General features: G+C 48.6%; 1 protein-coding gene across 1 annotated transcript; it reads left to right on the top strand.

Moving 5' to 3' along the window:
- The first annotated feature begins 9080 nt into the window (after positions 1-9080).
- On the top strand, positions 9081-22333 carry LOC114588523 (guanine nucleotide-binding protein subunit alpha-15). Its single transcript, XM_028713890.2, has 7 exons — positions 9081-9232; positions 11768-11952; positions 13153-13307; positions 16143-16271; positions 17965-18094; positions 18773-18926; positions 20606-22333. The coding sequence occupies exons 1-7, from the start codon at positions 9106-9108 to the stop codon at positions 20845-20847; spliced, it is 1122 nt and encodes a 373-aa protein (XP_028569723.2). The 5' UTR covers positions 9081-9105; the 3' UTR covers positions 20848-22333.
- The last annotated feature ends 1200 nt before the right edge of the window (positions 22334-23533 follow it).

Below are 23533 nucleotides of genomic sequence, written 5' to 3'. Positions count from 1 at the left end.
AAGCACAATTCAAAGTGTTGGGGCTGACCTTGAAAGCCCTAAACGGCCCAGTATACCTGAAGGAGCGTCTCCATCCCCATCGTCCAGCCCGGACACTGAGGTCCAGCTCCGAGGGCCTTCTGGCGGTTCCCTCCCTGCGAGAAGTGAGGTTACAGGGAACCAGGCAGAGGGCCTTCTCGGTAGTGGCGCCTGCCCTATGGAACACCCTCCCATCAGATGTCAAGGAAATAAGAAGCTATCCTATTTTTAAAAGACATCTGAAGGCAGCCCTGCTTAGGGAAGTTTTTAATATTTAATGCTGTATTGTTTTCAACACTCAATTGTGAGCCGCCCAGAGTGGCTGGGGAAACTCAGCCAGATGGGCGGGGTATAAATAATAAATTTATTATTATTATTATTATTATTAATTTCACTTTGTCCATGCCAGGCATCCTATAAACCTCGTATCCTTTCACCTCTTAGCTCACCTTTTCTCTAAACAATAAATGTATCCCAGCGCTGCAGCCGTGCAGTCTCCTCCCAAAGCGCCAACGCATTTTGCACTTGGCTGCAGATTTTCCAGACCAAGTGCTAGGGAAGCCCTGCAAAGTGTCCCTGCTGCTGCTGCAATCTAGCCCTGAGGCTGAATAGCTGGGACAGAGCCCTGTTTTCACGAGGGCTGTGTTTTACCACTGCAGAAGACTTCCTTTCTTTCAAGGAGGATGAGAGAAAAGATCAGGGACATATACGGTAAAATAAAAACAGGCCCCATGTTACAGACAAGTAAAACAAGGGGGTCCGTAAAGGCTGGAGACAAATGGCTTGGCCAAAGCAGGATGTTTGAAGTCTGCTTTCACAACAGAGGTTTTATAAAAATTATGAATGGCATAGAGTGGATTTCTCATGCCTTGGCCACAGTCCGGCCTGACGAAACTGGCCAGCGAGAATTTTCGGAACCAGACGAAAAGGAAACTCTCTTCTTCGCCCAAGTGTAAATTGCAAAAAAAGGTGGGTGGTCTGAACGCTGTGTGTCTTCGCTGCGCTTTCGGGGAGTGATGGACGACTCTACATTTTCCCCTTCTTCCTTTCCGCACTCTGTACTCTTAACCAGGAACGCAAATCCTCTAAACATTTGGAACTTCTTATAAACAGCCTGGGTGCGGAGAAGACAAGCACGCCCAAGGACTCTGGTTCCTTCGTGTCCTTTGCAATACTAATATTTATCTTGGTCCTCCTGCCGCTGCCGCTGGCTGGTTGTGTTTCCTGGGCGCGCGATGGCTGGTTTTTTTTGCAGGGAGGGCTTTGTCAGTTTCCTGGCAAGGGGTGAAGACGCTCAAGTTCAACGCCTTGTGTGGAAAGGGTTTGCTCTCCCCACCCCAGATCGCTTGACACTTTTCTGTTTCTGTATCAAGCCAGCAGAGCAAAAGCCTCTCCAAAGATATCTAACTTGGCTGTGGTGGGTTAGGAACGTAGATGTCAGAATCCTTGGGCCACCGACACTGGCAGCAGCTCCTCCGGGTTTCAGAGAACAGACATTCCCAGTCCGACACGGAACCGTAGATCTCTGGAGATGGAAGGGACCCCAACGGTCATCTAGTCCAACCCCCTGCGATGGAGGAATCTCAGATAAGGCATCCATGACAAGTGGCCATCCACACTCTGCTTAGAAACCTCCAAGGAAGGAGAGTCCACCGCCTTCCTGGGAGGTTTTTAAGCAGAGTCCGTTCCACCATCAAACAGCTCCTACTGCCAGATCAGAAGGTCAGTGGTTCAAATCCCCCTGACGGGGTGAGCTCCTGTTGCTCTGTCCCAGCTCCTGCCAACCTGGCAGTTCAAAAGCACACCAGGGCAAGTAGATAAATAGGTCTTCTTCTTTGGTGATCACTCATAGCCAAGTAAGATTGTCTTCCATAAACATGGTTTTAACAGTGAGTCCGTAAGTGACTGTGGAGGCCAATTCTGGGTCCACACGTCCTTCCACAGTGGGGACATAAATAGAGAAATAGGTACCGCTGCGGCAGGAAGGTAAATGGCGTTTCCGTGCGCTCTGGTTTCCGTCACGGTGTCCTGTTGCACCAGAAGCGGTTTAGTTCTGCTGGCCACATGACCCAGAAAGCTGTCTGCGGACAAACACCAGCTCCCTGAAAGCGAGATGAGCGCCGCAACCCCATAATCGCCTTTGACTGGACTTAACTGTCCAGGGGTCCTTTACCTTTTACCTTTACTGCCAGAAAGCTCTTCCTGGTGTTTAGTCAGAATCTCCTTTCTTGTAACTTGAAGTCACTGCTTCGGGTCTGACCCTCCAGAGCAGGAGAAAACAAGCTTAGTCTGATGAAGATGTCTATTATTATTATTATTATTATTATTATTATTATTATTATTATTTATTATACCACCCACCTGCCCCAGTCACTCTGGGCAGCTTCCAACACATATAAAAATAGTGATGAAACTTCAAACATTAATACTAAAAATCTAATCCAATATAAAAAGTCACAATAACTTTAAAATAAACAGCTTCTATCAAATAAAGCAATATTCAATAATCCATTAGAATCCCATAGTAAACAGTAAAATTAAAGTAAAGGTAAAGGGACCCCTGGCCATTAGGTCTAGTCGTGGCTGACTCTGGGGTTGCGGCGCTCATCTCGCTTTACTGGCCGAGGGAGCCGGCGTACAGCTTCCCGGTCATGTGGCCAGCATGACTGAGCCGCTTCTCGCGAACCAGAGCAGCTCACGGGATTCTAACCGCCAACCTTCTGATCAGTAAGTCCTAGGCTCTATGGTTTAACCCACATCAGCAAATACAGTGGTATCTCGGGTTAAGTACTTAATTCGTTCCGGAGGTCCGTTCTTAACCTGAAACTGTTCTTAACCTGAAGCACCACTTTAGCTAATGGGGCCTCCTGCTGCTGCCGCACTGCCGGAACACGATTTCTGTTCTCATCCTGAAGCAAAGTTCTTAACCTGAAGCACTATTTCTGGGTTAGCGGAGTCTGTAACCTGAAGCGTATGTAACCTGAGGTACCCCTGTAAACAGTTTACACTTATCAATTACAATACAGAATTACTAATCTATTCTCTCAATGTCTCCTCTCAATTCCCTCTTTACCAGACTAACAAACCCAGCTCCTTCAACCGTTCCTCATCAGGCTTGGTATCTGAAGGGCTGAGTAGGTCAATTGGAAACGACTTGGGTTTTTAACGCTTTTAGGGTGTGTGCGCGCGCAATGAGCTTTATTTTCCTTGTACCTGGGATGCTTTCGATTTAACCATCATTTGCAATATATCACGCACGCCACAGGGAAACGCCCTTGTTCTTTATGCAGATGGGGAGTTGCGGGAATTCAAACGTACAGCAGGCGACTGAGGTTTCGCAAGGTACCGAAAGAGGAAGGGGAACTCCTTCCCCACCACATTTTCAAAAACAAACCAAGCCCAGGGCCAACAAAAGTGCAATTTCTGTTTGCCTTTTGCGAGCGAGAACTAGGGGGGAAGTTTTGTGGATTGGTACATCTCAGCTGGGGCGGTGAGCAAACAGGATGAGGCCTCCTCGCTAGGAGGAGACTTACCAGAACGGAAAGTTCCCTTTGCAACCTTCTGGGTTCTTTTGGTGCAGAGAAAGCAGTTGGCAGGCCTCTCCTCTCCAGGTTGGGACCCAGGTCCGTGTTGCGGCATTTCGGGAAAATAATTTAGGTAGTCGCCTTTCTGATGTCCTCTTCCTCTTGTCTGCCCTCTTCCTTACTGACCCTGACGTTCTGTGTTCTGTGTGTGGACCATTTTTTTGCAGATAGATCAGGTGCTGTTTGGAGCACAGGTGCGAAAACAGTCCCTGCCTGTTGTTGTTGTTGTTTAGTCGTTTAGTCGTGTCCGCCTCTTCATGACCCCCTGGACCAGAGCACGCCAGGCACTCCTGTCTTCCACTGCCTCCCGCAGTTTGGTCAAACTCATGCTGGTAGCTTCGAGAACACTGTCCCACCATCCGTCCTCTGTCGTCCCCTTCTCCTTGTGCCCTCCATCTTTCCCCACATCAGGGTCTTTTCCAGGGAGTCTTCTCTTCTCATGAGGTGGCCAAAGTCTTGGAGCCTCAGCTTTAGGATCTGTCCTTCCTATGAGCACTCAGGGCTGATTTCCTTCAGAATGGAGAGGTTGGATCTTCTTGCAGTCCATGGGACTCTCAAGAGTCTCCTCCAGCACCAGAATTCAAAAGCATCCATTCTTCAGCGATCAGCCTTCTTTATGGTCCAGTTCTCACTTCCATACATCACTACTGGGAAAACCATAGCTTTAAACTATACAGATGTTTGTTGACAAGGTGATGTCTCTGCTTTTTAAGATGCTATCTAGGTTTGTCATTGCTTTTCTCCCAAGAGTTTTATACATAAAAAGTCTTTTCTGCTCCTCTGGTATTTTGGTACCTGCAGATCCTAATGGAAAAGTTTCTGGTTACTCGATCGCCCCACACATTTTGGCTTCTGGCCCCATCTGCTATTGGCAGGCGGCCCCTGGAAGGTTGTTCCGGAAGGAATCTGGCCCTTGGGGTGGAAAAGTCTCCCCTCCCCTGCCTTCTTTATGGTCCAGCTCTCACTTCCATACATCACTACTGGGAAAACCAGAGCTTTTACTAGACGGACCTTTGTTGGCAAGGTGATGTCTCTGCTTCTCAAGATGCTGTCTAGGCCTGTCATTGCCCTTCTCCCAAGAAGCAGGCGTCTCTTAATTTCGTGGCTTCTCTCACCATCTGCAGTGATCATGGAGCCCAAGAAAGTACAATCTCTCACTGCCTCCATTTCTTCCCCTTGTATTTGCCAGGAGGTGATGGGACCAGTGGCCATGCCTAGGAAACAAAAACCAGAATTGTTTCAGTGGCATGTTCCTTGGCTGGGGTGCAGCTGGACCTGCCACTCTCAGTTCCTCCTTTTCCCAAATCTTAAAATTCAGCTCTCTGCATTCCCGCATCAGTTTCGCCCCGTTGGCCTTTGTGAGTCGTCGTGAAAATTCGGCAGCGTTTGAAGGGCCGATTTTTGCTTTTTGAAACGGGGAGGGAGCGTAGTTCAGGGACAGGACATGTGCTTTGAGTGCAGAAGGTTTGAACCCCAGCATCTCCAACTAGGAGCGAGAAAGACTCCTGTCTGAAACCCTGGAGAGCTTCTGCCAGTCAGTGCAGACAAGACCAATTCTCTGACTCAGGGTAAGTCATGTCTTTATATCCCTCCTAAAATATGCAATTTTCCCCCAAAAGCACATTTTTGCAAAGCAATTTCCCCTTAGTAGAATCCTTTTTTTTTTTTTTTTTTGTATGCAATTTGCATCAAATGAGCATTTCCCCCTAATATATTCACTTTGCAAATACCTTGCTTGTTTGGAGAACGGTATTGCAAAATCCCGACAATGGCTGTGACAATGGCTGTGGTTCCGTTTTGCGTATTGTTTCAGAAGGTGTGGAATAACCACAATACAGCCTTGAACTTCCTCCCTGCTTCCCTTTTAATATTTGTTTTTTAAAATGATTTCCCCCAAATTATTACAGATGGAACCAAATCACTTTAATACGACGCCTTAAAATCAGGTTTCCAGCTCCTGTCAATCATTTTCCTCCCGTAGCCGAATTGTTTATTTAGTGTCCGGTTGTGATCCTTCGCTTGCAGTTAAACTATTCTTCCAGCTGCCCTCTTTCCCTCCTTACAAACAGCATCTCTGCTGCATCTTATAAATTTAAAATCCAGTTTGCATATACATTTTAGTTCATGGGTGGGCCAATCGCCTTCTAAATCTGGACTGCGGACGGTCCGGGAATCAGCGTGTTTTTACATGAGTAGAATGTGTCCTTTTATTTAAAATGCATCTCTGGGTTATTTGTGGGGCATAGGAATTCGTTCATTTTTTATTTTTCAAAATATAGTCCGGCCCCCCGCAAGGTCTGAGGGACAGTGGACCGGCCCCCAGCTGAAAAAGTTTGCTGACCCCTGTTTTAGTTCCAGACCTGGTGTGCTGGGAGAGTTTGTTACTGTCTTCCATTGTTCGGTTCCCTGCAATGTTTATCGGAATGGCACAAAGTCACATTCCATTCCTTCCCCTGTTTTCAGACTAGCATACGAACGAACCACAGCCTCTCTGTTTCCCTTTTGGGACCTACAGCCCAAATCACGCCGCTCCCTTTGCCTCGACCCCAATTCCGTTTCTTTCCTTTTATTGACCTATAAAAAAAATAGCTATATATTGCTGTTCGTAAACAACAAGCAGAGTGGTTTATAACAATCTTACATAAAACCGTACAATAAAAACCACGTCGAAATTAGTAGGCCTGACGGAATGGGGAAGTTCCCGGCAGGCAATATCTAAAATGCGATATCTAGTGGCAGAGTGTTCCACAGGACTAGGCCCTTGACACGGAAGGCTCTGTTTGTTGTTGTTAAACGATCATTGCAGGGGGTTGGGCTGGATGACCTTCGGGTCCCTTTCAACTCTATGAGCCTCACCAACTTGGGGAACGGCCAGAGATGCTCCTTCAGTTAATCTTAAGGATCTTTCTTCCTTCGGAAATGCAGCTTTTACTTGCATGCAAATTGAATGGGTAAGATCAATCAACCACAACTTTGTAGATTAACCAGCCGGGACTTGTGCGGTTAACCAGTCAATGAACCAGATTGCTGGCCTTCTTCCAATTCCATGCAAATTAGCTACTGGGCTAAGTTCAAGGCACTGGTTTTGATGTAAAGGTAAAGGTACCCCTGACCGTTAGGTCCAGTCGCACACGACTCTGGGTTTGCGGCGCTCATCTCGCTTTCAGGCTGAGGGAGCCGGCGTTTATCCACAGACAGCTTTCTGGGTCATGTGGCCAGCAGGACTAAACCGCTTCTGGCGCAACGGGACACCGTGACGGAAACCAGAGAGCACAGAAATGCTGTTTACCTTCCCGCCGCAGTGGTACCTATTTATCTACTTGCACTGGCATGCTTTTGAACTGCTAGGTGGGCAGGAGCAGGGACAGAGCAACGGGAGCTCACTCCATTGTGGGGATTCGAACCGCCGACCTTCCGATCGGCAAGCCCAAGAGGCTCAGTGGTTTAGACCACAGCGCCACCCGCGTCCCTTGGTTTTGACGTAGAAAACCCCCAAACACCAGGGAACCAGGATACCGGAAAGGTGGTCTCACCCCTTATAAACCCACTCAATCTGCAGGTAAGGGCACCCTGCAGGTACCATCATATCAGGAAGTGCCTTGTGTGCGTTGTAGGAAACCGGTCTTTCATGAAACGTTTCCGAATACCAGTTGCCAGAACCTTCAGGAAGGGAGAGAGTTGCTCTTCTTGCACTTAGGTCTTGCTTGTGAGTTCGCCAGAAGCGACATCTGGTTTGTTACTGTGAGAACAGAACGTAGGACTCGATGGGCTATTGGCCTGACCCACTGGCCTCTCCTTATTGTGGTAGCACCTTTGGAACTCCCTTCCCCTTGAATTTAAGTCAGGCGCTATCTCTATTGCTTTTTCGGCCCCTGCCAAAGACCTTCCTCTTCCAACAAGCTTTCTAAGCTGAGATCTTCTCCAGACAAGACAGAAGCACTGTTTTTGGGGGACAGGAGGCGGGCAGGTGTGGAGGACTCCCTGGTCCTGAATGGGGTAACTGTGCCCCTGAAGGACCAGGTGCGCAGCCTGGGAGTCGTTTTGGACTCACAGCTGTCCATGGAGGCGCAGGTCAAGTCTGTGTCCAGGGCAGCTGTTTACCTGCTCCATCTGGCACGCAGGATGAGACCCTCCCTGCCCACAAACTGTCTCGCCAGAGTGGTGCATGCTCTGGTTATCTCCTGCTTGGACTACTGCAATGCGCTCTATGTGGCATTTGAAGGTGACCCAGAAATGACAACTAATCCAGAATGCAGCAGCTAGACTGGTGACTGGGAGCGGCCGCCAAGACCACATAACACCGGTCTTGAAAGACCTGCATTGGCTCTCAGTACATTTCTGAGCACAGTTCAATGTGTTGGTGCTAACCTTGAAAGCCCTAAATGGCCCATTATACCTGAAGGAGCGTCTCCACCCCCATCGTTCAGCCCAGACACTGAGGTCCAGCTCCGAGGGCCTTTTGGCGGTTCCCTCCCTGAGAGAAGTGAGGTTACAGGGAACCAGGCAGAGGGCCTTCTCGGTAGTGGTGCCCTCCCTGTGGAAAGCCCTCCCACAAGTTGCCAAGGAAATAAGCAATAATATGGCTTTTAGAAGTCATCTGAACGCAGCCCTTTTTAGGGAAGTTTTTAATGTTTGATGTCTGAACATGTTTTTAATATTCTGTTGGGAGCCTCCCAGAATGGCTGGGGAAGCCCAGCCAAATGGCGGGGTATAAATAATAAGTTGCTGTTGTTGTTCTGATGATGTCTGTATCTGCGCTGAAATTATTTCTAAGATGTTTGTACTGTTCTATCTCTGGTTGTCTGCTGCCCTGGGCTCCTTTGGGAAGAAAGGCAGGATATGAATTTTATAATTAAATAAAGATTATTTTAAAAACAAACAAACCAACCACTTTGTTTGATGGAAAAAACTATCAGTGTAGGTGGAGGTGATTGTGAAGAAACAAAAATGAACTGGGACTAACTTCCTTTCTTTTTAAAATCCTTTTCTCTTATCTGAAAGATGGGGTGCCCGGCCTGAAGAGGACAATCAACACCTTGCTTTTAAAAGCTCCTGGGTCACCTTGCGGTCGCTGGAAGGTGGTGAGTGGAATGGAATTTACGGCAGTTGGGCACAGTGGAATGGCAGTGGAAACTTTCGCGAACAGTTAGCTGCCCGCGTTTCTGACCTCAGCCCAAGTATTTCCTTTCCTTCTCCATGGGCAACCTCTTGGATCCTACGATTCCCATGAGATCCCTCACCTTGCCAGCTATGGATCCTGGAAGGCTTCTGTGATCAAGCCTCTGGATTCCCTGTTCTGCTGAAACTTGATCTCGCACCATCTCTCCCTGGGTCCCTCCTCCTTAGGGAGGAGGGCTTGGACCGTGCATCCGTGGACATTTTTCTTACCAAACCTCCTGCACTTCAAAAAAAATTAGTGGTGTGCATGCTTTTCATCGGGGTGGGGTCTTTTCCGTCTGGTCCGAGATTGGTAAGGGGGGACCCCATCTCACGTCCCGCCGCGATGGTCTGGTGCATCTGCTTTCTGTCCGAGGAAGAGAAAAACGCCGTCGCCATAGATAAAGAAATCAACCGGCTTCTTCAGGAGCAGAAGAAGAGAGATCGGTGGGAGCTGAAGTTGCTTTTGCTCGGTGAGTAACTGCTCCTTTGACTAGGAGCTGCTAGCTAGGTTGGGGAGAGGCTTGAGGCTTGAGTGATGGGCTTGGAGCATGATCTAGCCTTCCATACTCTTTTGTTTGTTTGTTTAGTCGCTTAGTCGTGCCCGACTCTTTGTGACCCCCTGGACCAAAGCACGCCAGGCCCTCCTGTCTTCCACTGCCTCCCGCAGTTTGGTCAAACTCATGCTGGCAGCTTCGTGAACACTGTCCCACCATCTCGTCCTCTGTCGTCCCCTTCTCCTTGTGCCCTCCATCTTTCCCAACATCAGGGTCTTTTCCAAGGAGTCTTCTCTTCTCATGAGGTGGCCAAAGTATTGGAGCCTCAGCTTCAGGATCTGTCCTTCCAGTGAGCACTCAGGGCTGATTTCCTTCAGAATGGAGAGGTTTGGTCTTCTTGCAGTCCATGGGACTCTCAAGAGTCTCCTCCAGCGCCTACCATACTAGCAAGAAATAATACTCTCCCTTCCTCCTCTTTCCTAGCTTTCTCAATTGTGCCCCATGGATAATTGTTCCCCACGAGCCCCTAAAGCTCTCTTATCGACCTCGTAATGTAACTTGAGGGTTGCGCTGTGGGTTAAACCACAGAGCCTAGGACTTGCCGATCAGGAGGTCGGCGGTTCGAATCCCCGTCATGGGGTGAGCTCCCGTTGTTCGGTCCCTGCTCCTGCCAACCTAGCAGTTCGAAAGCACGTCAAAGTGCAAGTAGATAAACAGGTGGGAAGGTAAACGGCGTTTCCGTGCGCTGCTCTGGTTCGCCAGCAGCGGCTTAGTCCTGCTGGCCACATGACCTGGAAGCTGTACGCCGGCTCTCTCGGCCAATAAAGCGAGATGAGCGCCGCAACCCCAGAGTCGGCCATGACTGGACCTCATGGTCAGGGGTCCCTTTAATGTAACTTGGTGGATCTATTCCAGTTATACCCCACTGTTTTCTCCAAAGAGCTTGGCATCCATGGTTCTCTCCCTTCTCATTTAATCCCATCAACAACCCTGCGAGGTAGATTAGGTCGAGAGGCAGTGGCTGGCCTTTGGGGTCACTCTCACTGAGCTTCATGACCAAGTGGAGGTGACTTGAACCCTGGACTCCCAGGCCTGAGCCTCCTGGGCTTGCCAATCAGAAGGTCGGCGGTTCAAATCCCTGCGACTGAGCGAGTTCCCGTTGCTCAGTCCCAGCTCCTGCCAACCTAGCAGTTCGAAAGCACGCCAGTGCAAGTAGATAAATAGGTACCACTGCGGTGGGAAGGTAAACAGCATTTCCATGCGCTCTGGTTTCCGTCACGGTGTCCCGTTGCGCCAGAAGTGGTTTAGTCCTGCTGGCCACATGACCCGGAAAGCTTTCTGTGGACAAACGCCGGCTCCCTCAGCCTGAAAGCGAGATGAGCGCCGCAACCCCATAGTCGCCTTTGACTGGACATAACCGTCCAGGGGTCCTTTACTAAGGTCCTTTACTTATCTTCCCAGGTCCTAGTCTGACATTCTAACCACTACTCTGTCCTGAGTATATCTGCTGGTGTGTGATATACCGTATGCCCTGGGAGCCTGGAGTGAAGGGCACATAAACAGTACCGATTGTTGCCGTGTAGTCGTTTAGTCGTGTCTAACTCTTCGTGACCCCCTGGACCAGTACCGATACTACCGCTAATTTAAAAAATCTATTACTTTTCTGATCCATGCATTAGTTTGGAAAGGTATGCACCCATCTGGGGTTGTTTAAAAACACAAACTGAATGAAATCATTTTTGAAGTCTAGCTGAGATGTGTGTTTGTGTGTGTGTGTGTGTGTGTGTGTGTGTAATTGAGAAAATATGCTGCTGTGTCAATATTCTATTTAACTGTTTGCCCATTTTGATCAGTCACAGTCCTGGAGTCTTAAGTCCTCATAGGAAACTGTGAGTGATTTGGACGTCCTTTAGCCTGAAAGGAGAGACGATTAAGAGGTAATATGATAGCCAGCTTTAAATCTGGGAAGGGCTGGAACCATGGATTGTTAGTAAAGGTAAAGGGACCCCTGCCCATTAGGTCCAGTTGTGGCCGACTCTGGGGTTGTGGCGCTCATCTCACTTTATTGGCCGAGGGAGCCGGCGTACAGCTTCCGGGTCATGTGGCCAGCAGGACTAAGCCGCTTCTGGCGAACCAGAGCAGCGCACGGAAACGCCGTTTTCCTTCCCGCCGGAGTGGTACCTATTTATCTACTTGCACTGGCATGCTTTCGAACTGCTAGGTTGGCAGAAGCAGGGACCGAGCAACGGGAGCTCACCCCATCATTGCGGGGATTCGAACCGCCGACCTTCTGATCAGCAAGTCCTAGGCTCTGTGGTTTAGACCACAGCGCCACCTGCGTCCTCTTATGCTACCTTAGTAGGAGTCAAATACCACCGGTACATCGGACCCTGGTTTTCATACCCCGCTTTGAGGAGTTTTTTAAAAGAAAAATAAACAACCAGTGTGTGTGTGTGTGTTTGTGTGTAATGAAATGAAGGGGAAAAATAAGAGCTCTGGGATTTCTTTTAGGTACCGGAGAGAGTGGGAAAAGCACCTTCATCAAACAGATGAGAATAATCCATGGCTTGGGCTATGCGGAGGAAGACCGCAAAGAATTTGCCAAGGTGGTTTACCAGAACATCTTCATGTCCATCCAGGCTATGGTCAGGGCTATGGAGGTTCTCCAGATCTCCTATGCCCAGCCGGAAAATGCGGTGAGTAGTCCGACGGCATGGGAAGAGGAACCCACAGGGTAAGACCAAAGCATTGAGGTTGAATCCTGACATGACCAAAGTACTGTTTTGGGGGGACAGGGAACATACAGGACACCCTGGTCCTGAATGGGGCAACTGTGCCCCTGAAGGACCAGGTGCGCAGCCGGGGGGTAATTTTGGACTCACAGCTGTCCATGGAGGCGCAGGTCAGTTCTGTGTCCAGGGCAGCTCCATCTGGCACGCAGGATGAGACCCTCCCTGCCCATGGACTGTCTCGCCAGAGTGGTGCATGCTCTGGTTATCCCCCGCTTGGACTACTGCCATGCGCTCTATGTGGGGCTACCTTTGAAGGTGACTTGGAAATGACAACTAATCCAGAATGTGGCTACCAGACTGGTGACTGGGAGCTGCCACTGAGACCATATAACACAGGTCCTGAAAGGTAAGGGACCCCTGGATGGTTAGGTCCAATCAAAGGTGATTATGGGGTTGCGGCGCTCATTTTGCTTTCAGGCCAAGGGAGCCGCGTTTGTCCACAGGCAGCTTTCTGGGTCATGTGGCCAGCAGTACTAAACCGCTTCTGGCGCAACAGGACACCGTGATGGAAACCAGAGCGCACGGAAATGCCGTTTACCTTCCCTCCGCAGCAGTACCTATTTCTCTACTTGTGCTGGCGTGCTTTTGAACTGCTAGGTTGGCAGGAGCTGGGACGGAGCAACAGAAGCTCACTCCGTTGCAGGGATTCGAACCGCCAACCTTCCAATCAGCAAGCCCAAGAGGCTCAGTGGTTTAGACCACAGCGCCATTCGGGTCCCCATACGATGTAAGAGATAAAAGAAGTAATTGCTTTTCTCTTACCAGAAGCTGCCCATAAGGACACTTCCTTCTTTAACAAACGTGTTACGGTCAAATCAAAATAAATACAGCGGTGCCTTGGTTTACGAACTTAATCCATTCCGGAAGTCTGTTCTTAAACCAAAGCGTTCTTAAACCAAGGCGTGCTTTCCCATAGTAGCAGGAGACTCAATTTACAAATGGAACACATCCAACACGTTCTGATTCCAAGGCAAAGCTCACAAACCAAAACACCTACTTCCGGGTTTGCAGCGTTCTTAATGCAAGTTAAACTAAGCTGTTCTTAAACCAAGGTACCGCTGTAACAACAACAATATTAAAGTACGTTATTCTCTCTGCTTCTAGCAAAATGCTGAGCTGCTGATGGCTGTGGATACTTACAAAATGAAGGAGATGGATGCGCGCCATGCAAGGATGATCAAAAGCCTGTGGAGAGATGGCGGGATTCGAACCTGCTACCAGAGGCGAAGCGAGTACCATTTGCTGGATTCTACTTTCTAGTGAGAGCATTTGCGTCTGCCGCTTAAGGACGGGCAAATCTGTCGGGTTTCCGGGTGGCGGGTTGCACCCAGTCCTCAGAGTAGATGCATTTGGGTTGCTTGCAACTAAGTTCTGTTAGAGCAGATCCACTGGAATTCTTGAACTGCCTTTCTCCCAGAACCAAGACTCTTTAGATGATCCTTGGAGTCCATTTCCAATTCTACAATTCTATGATTCAAGCTTACAAGATTCAGGCTTGCAAGCATCGAAGCAAACATAGACCAAAACACAGAACGCTTAAAAACAAATCAACGATAGTAGTTAAAAAGTAATCAAAATGTAATGGAATTTAAACAACAGAAATCTAGAAAATCTAGTAAACAACAACAACAACCTGTGCAGCACTATCAAAAGCCCTCAGTTGGTTAGAGTAAGGTAAAGGTAAAGGGACCCCTGACCATTAGGTCCAGTCGTGGCCGACTCTGGGGTTGCGGCGCTCATCTCGCTTTATTGGCCGAGGGAGCCGGTGTACAGCTTCCGGGTCATGTGGCCAGTGAACCAGAGCAGCGCACGGAAACGCCGTTTACCTTCCCGCCGGAGCAGTACCTACTTGCACTTTGCACTTTGCCATGCTTTTGAACTGCTAGGTGGGCAGGAGCAGGGACCGAGCAACGGGAGCTCACCCCGTCGCCGGGATTCGAACCGCCGACCTTCTGATTGGCAAGTCCTAGGCTCTGTGGTTTAACCCAACGTGAAACTTGAACCCACAACCCTAAGATTTAGAGTCTCATACTCTAACCAACATTGTTGGCACTGTGGGTTAAACCACAGAGCCTAGGGCTTGCTGATCAGAAGGTCGCCGGTTCAAATCCCTGGACGGGGTGAGCTCCCGTTGCTCAGTCCCTGCTCCTGCCCACCTAGCAGTTCGAAACCACATCAAAGTGCAAGTAGATAAATAGAAACCGCTCCAGCGGGAAGGTAAACGGCATTTCCGTGCACTGCTCTGGTTCGCCAGAAGCGGCTTTGTCCTGCTGGCCACATGACCCGGAAGCTGTACGCCGGCTCCCTCGGCCAGTAAAGCGAGATGAGCGCTGCAACCCCAGAGTCGGCCACGACTGGACCTAATGGTCAGGGGTCCCTTTACCTTTAAGGTGCTACTGGAAGGAATTTTTTAATTTTGTTTCGACTACGCCAGACCAACACGGCTACCTACCTATACCCAGAACAAAGTTATCGTAATTGGTCTCTAAGGTGCTACTGGACAATTTTTTTAATTTAATCATTAACTGTTAGGGTCTCTGCAGCTCTTGCTTAGCTTTGACAGACGCACCACGCTACGCAGGACACATTCAGACACATTACAAAGTTATCTTCCCATTTCCTTTTTTTTATATAATATTTTTTATTAATTTTATCATATAAATTATAAAATGTACCACAAAACTTTTCACTTCTACAATCTTTTTAGACTTCCATCAGCACCTCTGATGATCCACCGTTTTAACCACTTCTTATGCATTTCTTAACTTTATATTGCCTTTACATCTCTTAACAAATCATCCTCCCCCTTCTCCATTTTTACAATACTTCCAATAATACTCCTCACAAAACTTCTTGCAACCCTACAAACGTCATCTGTTCTTCACAATTAATTTTCAAATAGTCCGTAAATTTACTCCAGTCTTCCGTGAATTTCTGGTCTCACCGGTTTCAAATCCTTCCTGTTAGTTTATCTAATTCTGCATAGTCCATTAACTTCATCCTCCATTCTTCAATCGTCGGTAACTCTTATTGCTTCCATTTTGGGGCCAATAATATTCTTGCTGCTGTTACTGCATATAAAAAGAGCTTACCTTCCTTTCTATTTATGTCACTCCCCACAATGCCCAATAAAAATGCTTCTGGTTTCTTTATAAATGTATATTTCACCATTTTTTTCAACTCATTATATATCATCTCCCAGAAGCATTCCACCTTTTTACACTCCCACCACATGTGATAAAATGTTCCCTCTTTTTCTTTACATTTCCAACATTTATTACTGACTTTATACATTTTCGCTAACTTGACAGGTGTAATATACCATCTATACATCATTTTCATTACATTTTCTTTTAGGGCATTGCATGCAGTAAATTTTAAACCTTCCTTCCATAATTTCACCCAATCACTCAGCTGTATATTATACCCAAAATCTTTGGCCCAGTGAATTATAACCGACTTAACCTCTTTGTCCTTCAAATGCCATTCAAGCAGCAATCTATACATTTTAGACAAAAATTTTGCATCATTACTTAATATCTCTAATTCAAACTTTGATCCACTTTCATCAAATCCTTTTTCTTTAGAGTCTTGTTTAAACATTTCGTTGACCTGGCGATAATGTAACCAATCATTAACATATTCTTTAATTTCTTCATATTGTTTCAGTTTCCATTTACTTCCTTCCAGATATATTAATTTCCCATATGTTATCCATTTCCCACTCATATTGACCTTTTTTACACTCATCGCTTCTAATGGAGATAACCAATGTGGTGTTTTTCGTTCCAATAGGTTTTTATACCTATCCCAGGTTTCTATTGGAGATCATCGAAATATATGGCTTCCAAATCCTTTATGGACTTTTGTCTTATTATACCATAAATATGCATGCCACCCAAATCTGTTATCATAACCTCCTAAATCCAGCAATTCAGTATTTTCTAATTTCATCCATTCCTTCAACCAACAGAGGCAAGATGCTTCATAATATAATTTCAAATCTGGCAGGGCGAAGCCTCCTCTTTCTTTAGTAAGTTATCTTCCCATTTCCATGTACAATTTAAACAACTATCCTTAACGTGCCTTTGCAGCTTCCTGTCTAACCTGGACCGCATTGCAGCGGCAGGGTACGTACCAAGCCCCCAGGACATCCTGAGGACGCGGGTGCCGACGACGGGCATCAACGAGTACTGCTTTTCGGTGCAGAAGGTGAGGCTCAGGTGAGCAAAACCGGGAGCGGGATCTGAAGCCATGCAGCCTTGATGGCTTCGACTGGCCGGCTAAACCAGGTGAGAGATGCCGATGGGTCTCAAAGCCTCCGTAGTTGATCTCTGCTGAAATGAGTGTAGCGGCAAATTCAGAAGGGCAAAGTCCCTTTGTGATGGTCACAACTTAGCCCTATCTCATGGTCCCCTTCTAAGGTTATACAACTTCATCGGACGCTGCCTCCACCACGAGAATAACCTTAGTTGGGTACAACTTCATATATACTCCTGTGTGTGTGTGTAATTTTTATTAAATTATCTGTTTTACAATTTACTCATTTAAACCACAGAGCCTAGGACTTGCCGATCAGAAGGTTGGCGGTTCGAATCCCCACGACGGGGTGAGCTCCCGTTGCTCGGTCCCTGCTCCTGCCAACCTAGCAGTTTGAAAGCATGTCAAAGTGCAAGTAGATAAATAGGTACCACTCCGGCAGGAAGGTAAACGGCGTTTCTGTGCGCTGCTCTGGTTCGCCAGAAGCAGCTTACTCCTCCTTGCCACATGACCCGGAAGCTGAACGCCGGCTCCCTCGGCCAGTAAAGCGAGATGAGCGCCACAACCCCAGAGTCGTTCGCAACTGGACTTAACGGTCAGGGGTCCCTTTACCTTTAAGACTTCCCTTCTTCTCTTTCCATGGTTCATTTTGCATATCATAAATCCCTGCATATTTTACGTAAACTATACCATTCAGTATTCCATTACTGCAGCCATCAAAACTTATTTTCACTGTTTAATTTATCTAAACGCTTCCAACGTTTTCAGGTGTACACAATTCCCACCCACCCCCAATATATTCAATAAAAGTTTTCCCATCTTCTCTAAGTGCATGTTCTTCTTGTTCTCTTATTCTAAGTCTGTGAGTTGTGCATATTCTGTCAGCTTAAGTTGCCGTTCTTCTTTGCTTGGGACCTCGCTTGTTTTCGGGCTAACAAATCACAGGCCGCAGTTTTGTTGTTTAGTCGTGTCCGCCTCTTCGTGACCCCCTGGACCAGAGCACGCCAGGCACTCCTGTCTTCCACTGCCTCCCACAGTTTGGTCAAACTCATGCTGGTAGCTTCGAGAACACTGTCCCACCATCTCGTCCTCCGTCGTCCCCTTCTCCTTGCGCCCTCCATCTTTCCCAACATCAGGGTCTTTTCCAGGGAGTCTTCTCTTCGCATGAGGTGGCCAAAGTCTTGGAGCCTCAGCTTCAGAATCTGTCCTTCCAGGGAGCACTCAGGGCTGATTTCCTTAAGAATGGATGGGTTTGATCTTCTTGCAGTCCATGGGACTCTCAAGAGTCTCTTCCAGCACCAGAATTCAAAAGCATCCATTCTTCGGCGATCAGCCTTCTTTATGGTCCAGCTCTCACTTCCATACATCACTGCTGGGAAAACGATAGCTTTAACTATACGGACCATAAAAAACCTTTTTTTGACACCTTCATTTTAAATACTCATTTAAACCACAGAGCCTAGGGCTTGCCGGTCAGAAGGTCAACAGTTCGAATTCCCCCCCCCCTTTTTTTAACAACTTCTACACCTTTTTTGTGTGTGGGGGGGGGGGCAACTTCTACATCGGTTTCATTGGAGCCAGGGGTGGAGGTTACCTTAAGTGAGTATCTGTAGCCGCCCAGAAGCCAAAAAAACCATGATCTCCCTTTCTGTACAGGATTGTCGATGTAGGCGGACAGAGGTCGGAGCGTCGTAAATGGATCCACTGCTTCGAGAACGTGATTGCCCTGATCTACTTGGCTTCTCTCAGTGAATATGACCAATCTCTGGAGGAGAACACAAGCGAAGTAAGGAGGGGGATTTTTTTTTAAAAAAATGCATGTACATTTCCCTGTTTGTGTGTGCTGAATTCAGGTTTTAAGATCACAAGAAGAGCAGGCCAAGGGAGGGAGTTCCGCTGTTCTGCCTCCTGCATCAGGGAGTTCCACAGTTTACTGTATTTTTCGCTCTATAAGACGCACCTACTTTTTGGAGAAGGAAAACAAGAAAATAAATATTCTGAATCTCAGGAGCCAGAACAGCAAGAGGGATTGCTGCGCAGTGAAAGCAGCAATCCCTCTTGCTGTTCTGGCTTCTGGGATAGCTGCGCAGCCTGCATTCGCTCCATAAGACGCACACACATTCCCCCTTACTTTTTAGGAGGGGAAAAGTGAGTCTGATAGAGCAAAAAATACGGTAATTTGCAGGTGAGGCATCGCAACTCCTGGCAGATCCAACCTACCTCACTGCTGCCTATTCTCTGCCACCCTCCAAGGCTTCACTTTGAGGGGGAAATGGTAGAGGCTTTGCTTAGTGGGCAGAAGGTCTGAGGTTCAGCCCTGGGCATCTCTGGGTAGGGAAGACTCCTTTTCTCTGAATCCCTGCTGTTTCTGGGAAGTGAAGTCACGACTGAGTGAGAGGCCCGACTCTTTGCAAGTGTTCCTAAGTGCTTCCTTTCCCCTTCTTCCTCCACTTCCATGAGTTAGAACCGGATGAGGGAGAGTCTCGACCTCTTCAGAACCATCCTGGAGCTTCCGTGGTTCTGGAATACTTCCATCATCCTTTTCCTCAACAAGGTGGACATCCTGGAGGAGAAGATCCTGAGCTCCGACCTGGCTGCTTATTTCCCGAGTTTCCCAGGTAATACTTCCTCCTTCCTCCAGCCAACTAGTGCAGAGTCCGGCATCAACAGGAGTATAGCATCTAGATCAAGGGAAGTAATAGTGCCACTGTATTCTGCTCTGGTCAGACCTCACCTGGAGTACTGTGTCCAGTTCTGGGCACCACAGATCAAGAAGGACACTGAGAAACTGGAACGTGTCCAGAGGAGGGCAACCAAAATGGTCAAAGGCCTGGAAACGATGCCTTATGAGGAACGGCGAAGGGAGCTGGGCATGTTTAGCCTGGAGAAGAGGAGGTTAAGGGGTGATATGATAGCCATGTTCAAATATATAAAAGGATGTCACATAGAGGAGGGAGAAAGGTTGTTTTCTGCTGCTCCAGAGAAGCGGACACGGAGCAATGGATCCAAACTACAAGAAAGAAGATTCCACCTCAACATTAGGAAGAACTTCCTGACAGTAAGAGCTGTTCGACAGTGGAATTTTCTGCCAAGGAGTGTGGTGGAGTCTCCTTCTTTGGAGGTCTTTAAGCAGAGGCTTGACAACCATATGTCAGGAGTGCTCTGATGGTGTTTCCTGCTTGGCAGGGGGTTGGACTCGATGGCCCTTGTGGTCTATTCCAACTCTATGATTCTATGATCCTCCAGCGTCAGTTATGGGCCTGGGAGATTAAGATTCAAATCCTGACCTACTGGGTGACATGATGGAGTGAGCTCTCCCATTGCTCTTTCCCAGCTCCTGCCAACCTAGCAGCTTGAAAGCACACCAGTGCAAGTAGATAAATAGGTATTGCTGTGGCGGGAAGGTAAACGGCGTTTCCGTGCGCTCTTGTTTCTGTTACAGTGTCCCGTTGCGCCAGAAGTGGTTTAGTCCTGCTGGCCACATGACCCGGAAAGCTGTCTGTGGACAGACGCTGGCTCCCTTGGCCTGAAAGCGAGATGAACGCTGCAACCTCCTAGTCACCTCTGACTGGACTTAACCGTCCAGGAGTCCTTTACCCTTTGCACGCCTGTGACGTTGCATGTCTCTCTCGTGCTCAGGTGGAGCATGCCTTTGATGCTGAGCTCATAATAGTAATAATAATAATAATAATAATAATAATAATTTATTATTTATACCCCGCCCATCTGGCTGGGTCCCCCCAGCCACTCTGGGCGGCTTCCAACAAAACACTAAAATGCAATAACCTATTAAACATTAAAAGCTTCCCTAAGCAGGGCTGCCTTTAGATGTCTTCTAAAAATTTGGTAGTTATTTTTCTCTTTGACATCCGGTAGGAGGGCATTCCACAGGGAGGGCGCCACCACCGAGAAGGCCCTCTTCCTGGTTCCCTGTAACTTGGCTTCTCGCACCAAGGGAACCGCCAGAAGGCCCTCGGCGCTGGACCTCAGTGTCCGGGCAGAAAGATGGAGGTGGAGGTATACTGGACCGAGGCCGTTTAGGGCTTTAAAGGTCAGCACCAACACTTTGAATTGTGCTCGGAAATGTACTGGGAGCCAGTGTAGGTCTTTCAAGACCGGTGTTATATGGTCCCGGCGGCCGCTCCCAGTCTAGCTGCCGGTGCTCAGAGATTCAGCCTCCTTTGCCCCCTCAATATTGGGCAAGGCAGAGCTCCCTGCTAAGGAATATTGAGGGGGCTGACAGACCACAACCCATAGCCTTGGCACACCTGAAGGCTATCTCCTTGTATCTTCCCAGGCCCCAAGCGAGACGCTCACGCAGCCAAGCATTTCATCCTTGAAATGTACATGGACATCTTCAGGAAGTTCTTGGTCCCTGGCGGCGACTTCGGAGGGGGTCCTTCCGGCGACGTCCACAGGCCACGGATCCTTTACTTCCACTTCACCTGTGCCACGGACACGCAGAACATTGGCACGGTTTTCGAGGACATTAAGGACGCGGTCCTGGCCGCCTACCTTGACGAGTTCAACCTGGTCTAGAAGGGTCTTGCGGACACTTCTAAAGGATCCCAATGACTCCACCCGTTTGCCTTAGGGGAGGCCTGGCGCACGGAATGCAAAACCGGCGGCTCTAAAGGTCCGTTTTAAAACGCCGGCGGGCAACGAGATCTGACCAGCAGCATCACCCCTTGGGAATCCCAGAGGTGGCAGGGCGAACCTGGCTATTGCAGGCTGAGACCCGCTCCATTCAAAAGGGATTTCAAAACCCTGTGCTCTTTCGCCACCCTGCATAGCTGTCAACCGTCCCTTATTTGGCGGGAAAGTCCCTTATCCCAGCGCCGTGTCCCGCTGCTGTCCCTTATTGATGATGTCCCTTAAATTTCCCAGGTTTCAAAGGAAGCAGCTCCTCTCCCTCCCTCCCTGCCGGCCAGGGAGGAAGGAGGCTCCAACTGTGTTGCTAGGCTACGTTGCTCACCCAATAAGGAGTCTAAGAACGACTGGGGGGTGGAGCTTGCATGCCTTGTGCCGATCAAGTCGGCCGCCTTGCCTGGGGACTCGCCTTTGCTCAGCGCTTCCCAGCGGAGAGGTGACGGTGTTTTTCCTTGCTGCATCCCCTTTGCCGGGTTGCTGCGCTGTGGGAACCACCGCTTGAGGCTTCGTTTGGCTGCTGGCTGGGCTTTCTGCCTTTGGCTCAGAGGGGCTCAGAAGTCGAACATACCTGTGCTTGGAAAATCCCTTATTTTGGCTGCTGATCCCTTATTTTCGAGGCTGCTGGTCCCTTATTTTCAAACCTGTAAGTTGACAGCTATGCCACCCTGATGAAAAGAGAGACGGGGGCAGAAATCCTCGGTCTCTGCTTCCTGGTCCCATGTCCGGAACACGTCCCAGCCGACAGTATCAGTATTGGCTGTTCCTTCCAGTCCACGGACAATATGTGGTTGATGAGGGCTGGATCTGTACGTTTCAGGAAAACGCGTTGTAAAGCTCATAATGGGGAAATTGCCAGAGGATCGGACTCTACAGCGCCATCTGGTGCCACAATGTTATAACGCTGAAAAGAAAACAAAGCATCGATGTACCTGAGTCCTAGGCCTTGACTCCAGCTAACTTCCTGAGGCAGCGTTCACACAGCCATTTGTTCCGTTCCCCTGCTTATTTCTGCACCATATTCGAGCTTTCGCACAACATGAAACCGCTTCCGGAAATCTAGTGGAACACGGTGGAGGTTTAGTTCTCGCTTCCGTGTTATCTGCTCCAGAAACGACCTGTTCGCAGCCCCACCAGCCCAGAAAATTGCAGGAGTAAAGTGACAGAATCTGGGGCAGTATATGGTTTACTTCCTACTTTTGGGGGGGGGGGTCACAGGGGAGCAGAAGCCGGCATGTGCAGAAAGAGTGCCCTTTTCTTCCTGCAACCTGGACAAATCTGTCAAATCGGGTCTATATTTTCCCCTGAATCTTAATTTCACTTCTTCACAATTTGCAGTTTGCAGAGCATGCTGTGTTTATTTTCCAGATCTGCTAGCGTCTTAATAAACACATTTTTTTGTACGCATCTTTTTTTTTACTCACATACACCTTTTTGCAAGCAATATTAAAATGCACACAGAATCGTATTTCTCCTCCATTTATAGCAGGGGAGAGACCCAGCTGGTGCAAACTGCTGTGTGTAAGCCAGTGCAGTGTACAGTGGTGCCTCGCAAGACGAAAAGAATCCGTTCCGTGATTCTCTTCGTCTAGCGGTTTTTTCGTCTTGCGAAGCAACCCCATTAGCGACTTAGCGGATTAGCGCTATTAGCGATTTAGCGGCTTAGCGGCTATTAAAGGCTTAGCAGCTAAACTGTTAAAAGGCTATTAACGGCTTAGCGGCTTTGAAAGGGGGGGGGGAAGCAGGGGGAAATGGTGAGACTCGCAAGACGTTTTCGTCTTGCAAAGCAAGCCCATAGGGAAATTCGTCTTGCGAAGCGCCTCCGAAACGGAAAACCCTTTCGTCTAGCGGGTTTTTCGTCTTGCGAGGCATTCGTCTTGAGGGGCACCACTGTAGTGGTTAAGAGCGGTGGACTCGTAATCTGGTGAACCGGGTTCGCTTCCCCGCTCCTCCACATGCAGCTGCTGGGTGACCTTGGGCCGGTCACACTTCTCTGAAGTCTCTCAGCCCCACTCACCTCACAGAGTGTTTGTGGTGGGGCAGGAAGGGAAAGGAGATTGTTAGCCGCTTTGAGACTCCTTAGGGTAGTGATAAAGCGGGATATCTAATCCAAACTCTTCTTCTTCAAACTCTGCTGTGGCCGTTGATGGGGACATAAGTCGTGCTCAAAAGCTTGCACTGGGTGCCCGTATGCTACCAAGCCAGGCTCAAGGTTCTTGCAGGTGGCGCTGTGGTCTGAACCACTGAGCCTCTTGGGCTTGCCGATTGGAAGGTTGGCAGTTCAAATCCCCGCGATGGAGCGAGCTCCCGTTGCTTGGTCCCAGCTCCTGCCAACCTAGCAGTTCGAAAGCACACCAGCGCAAGTAGATAAATAGGTACCGCTGCGACGGGAAGGTAAACGGCATTTCCGTGCACTCCTGTTTCCGTCACGGTGTCCCGTTCCTTGCCTGGATTCCTGCTTCTGCCCTACCAGTGTTCCTGTTCCTCGCCTGGATTCCTGCTTCTGCCCTACCAGCGTTCCTGTTCCTCGCCTGGACTCCTGCTTCTGCCCTACCAGCGTTCCTGTTCCTCGCCTGGA

The sequence above is a fragment of the Podarcis muralis genome, chromosome 18 (assembly GCF_964188315.1).
Source record: "Podarcis muralis chromosome 18, rPodMur119.hap1.1, whole genome shotgun sequence".
NCBI classification, from domain to species: Eukaryota; Metazoa; Chordata; class Lepidosauria; order Squamata; family Lacertidae; genus Podarcis; species Podarcis muralis.
The sequence above is the reverse complement of the archived record's forward strand: the minus strand, read 5'-3'. Positions and strand labels throughout refer to the sequence as shown.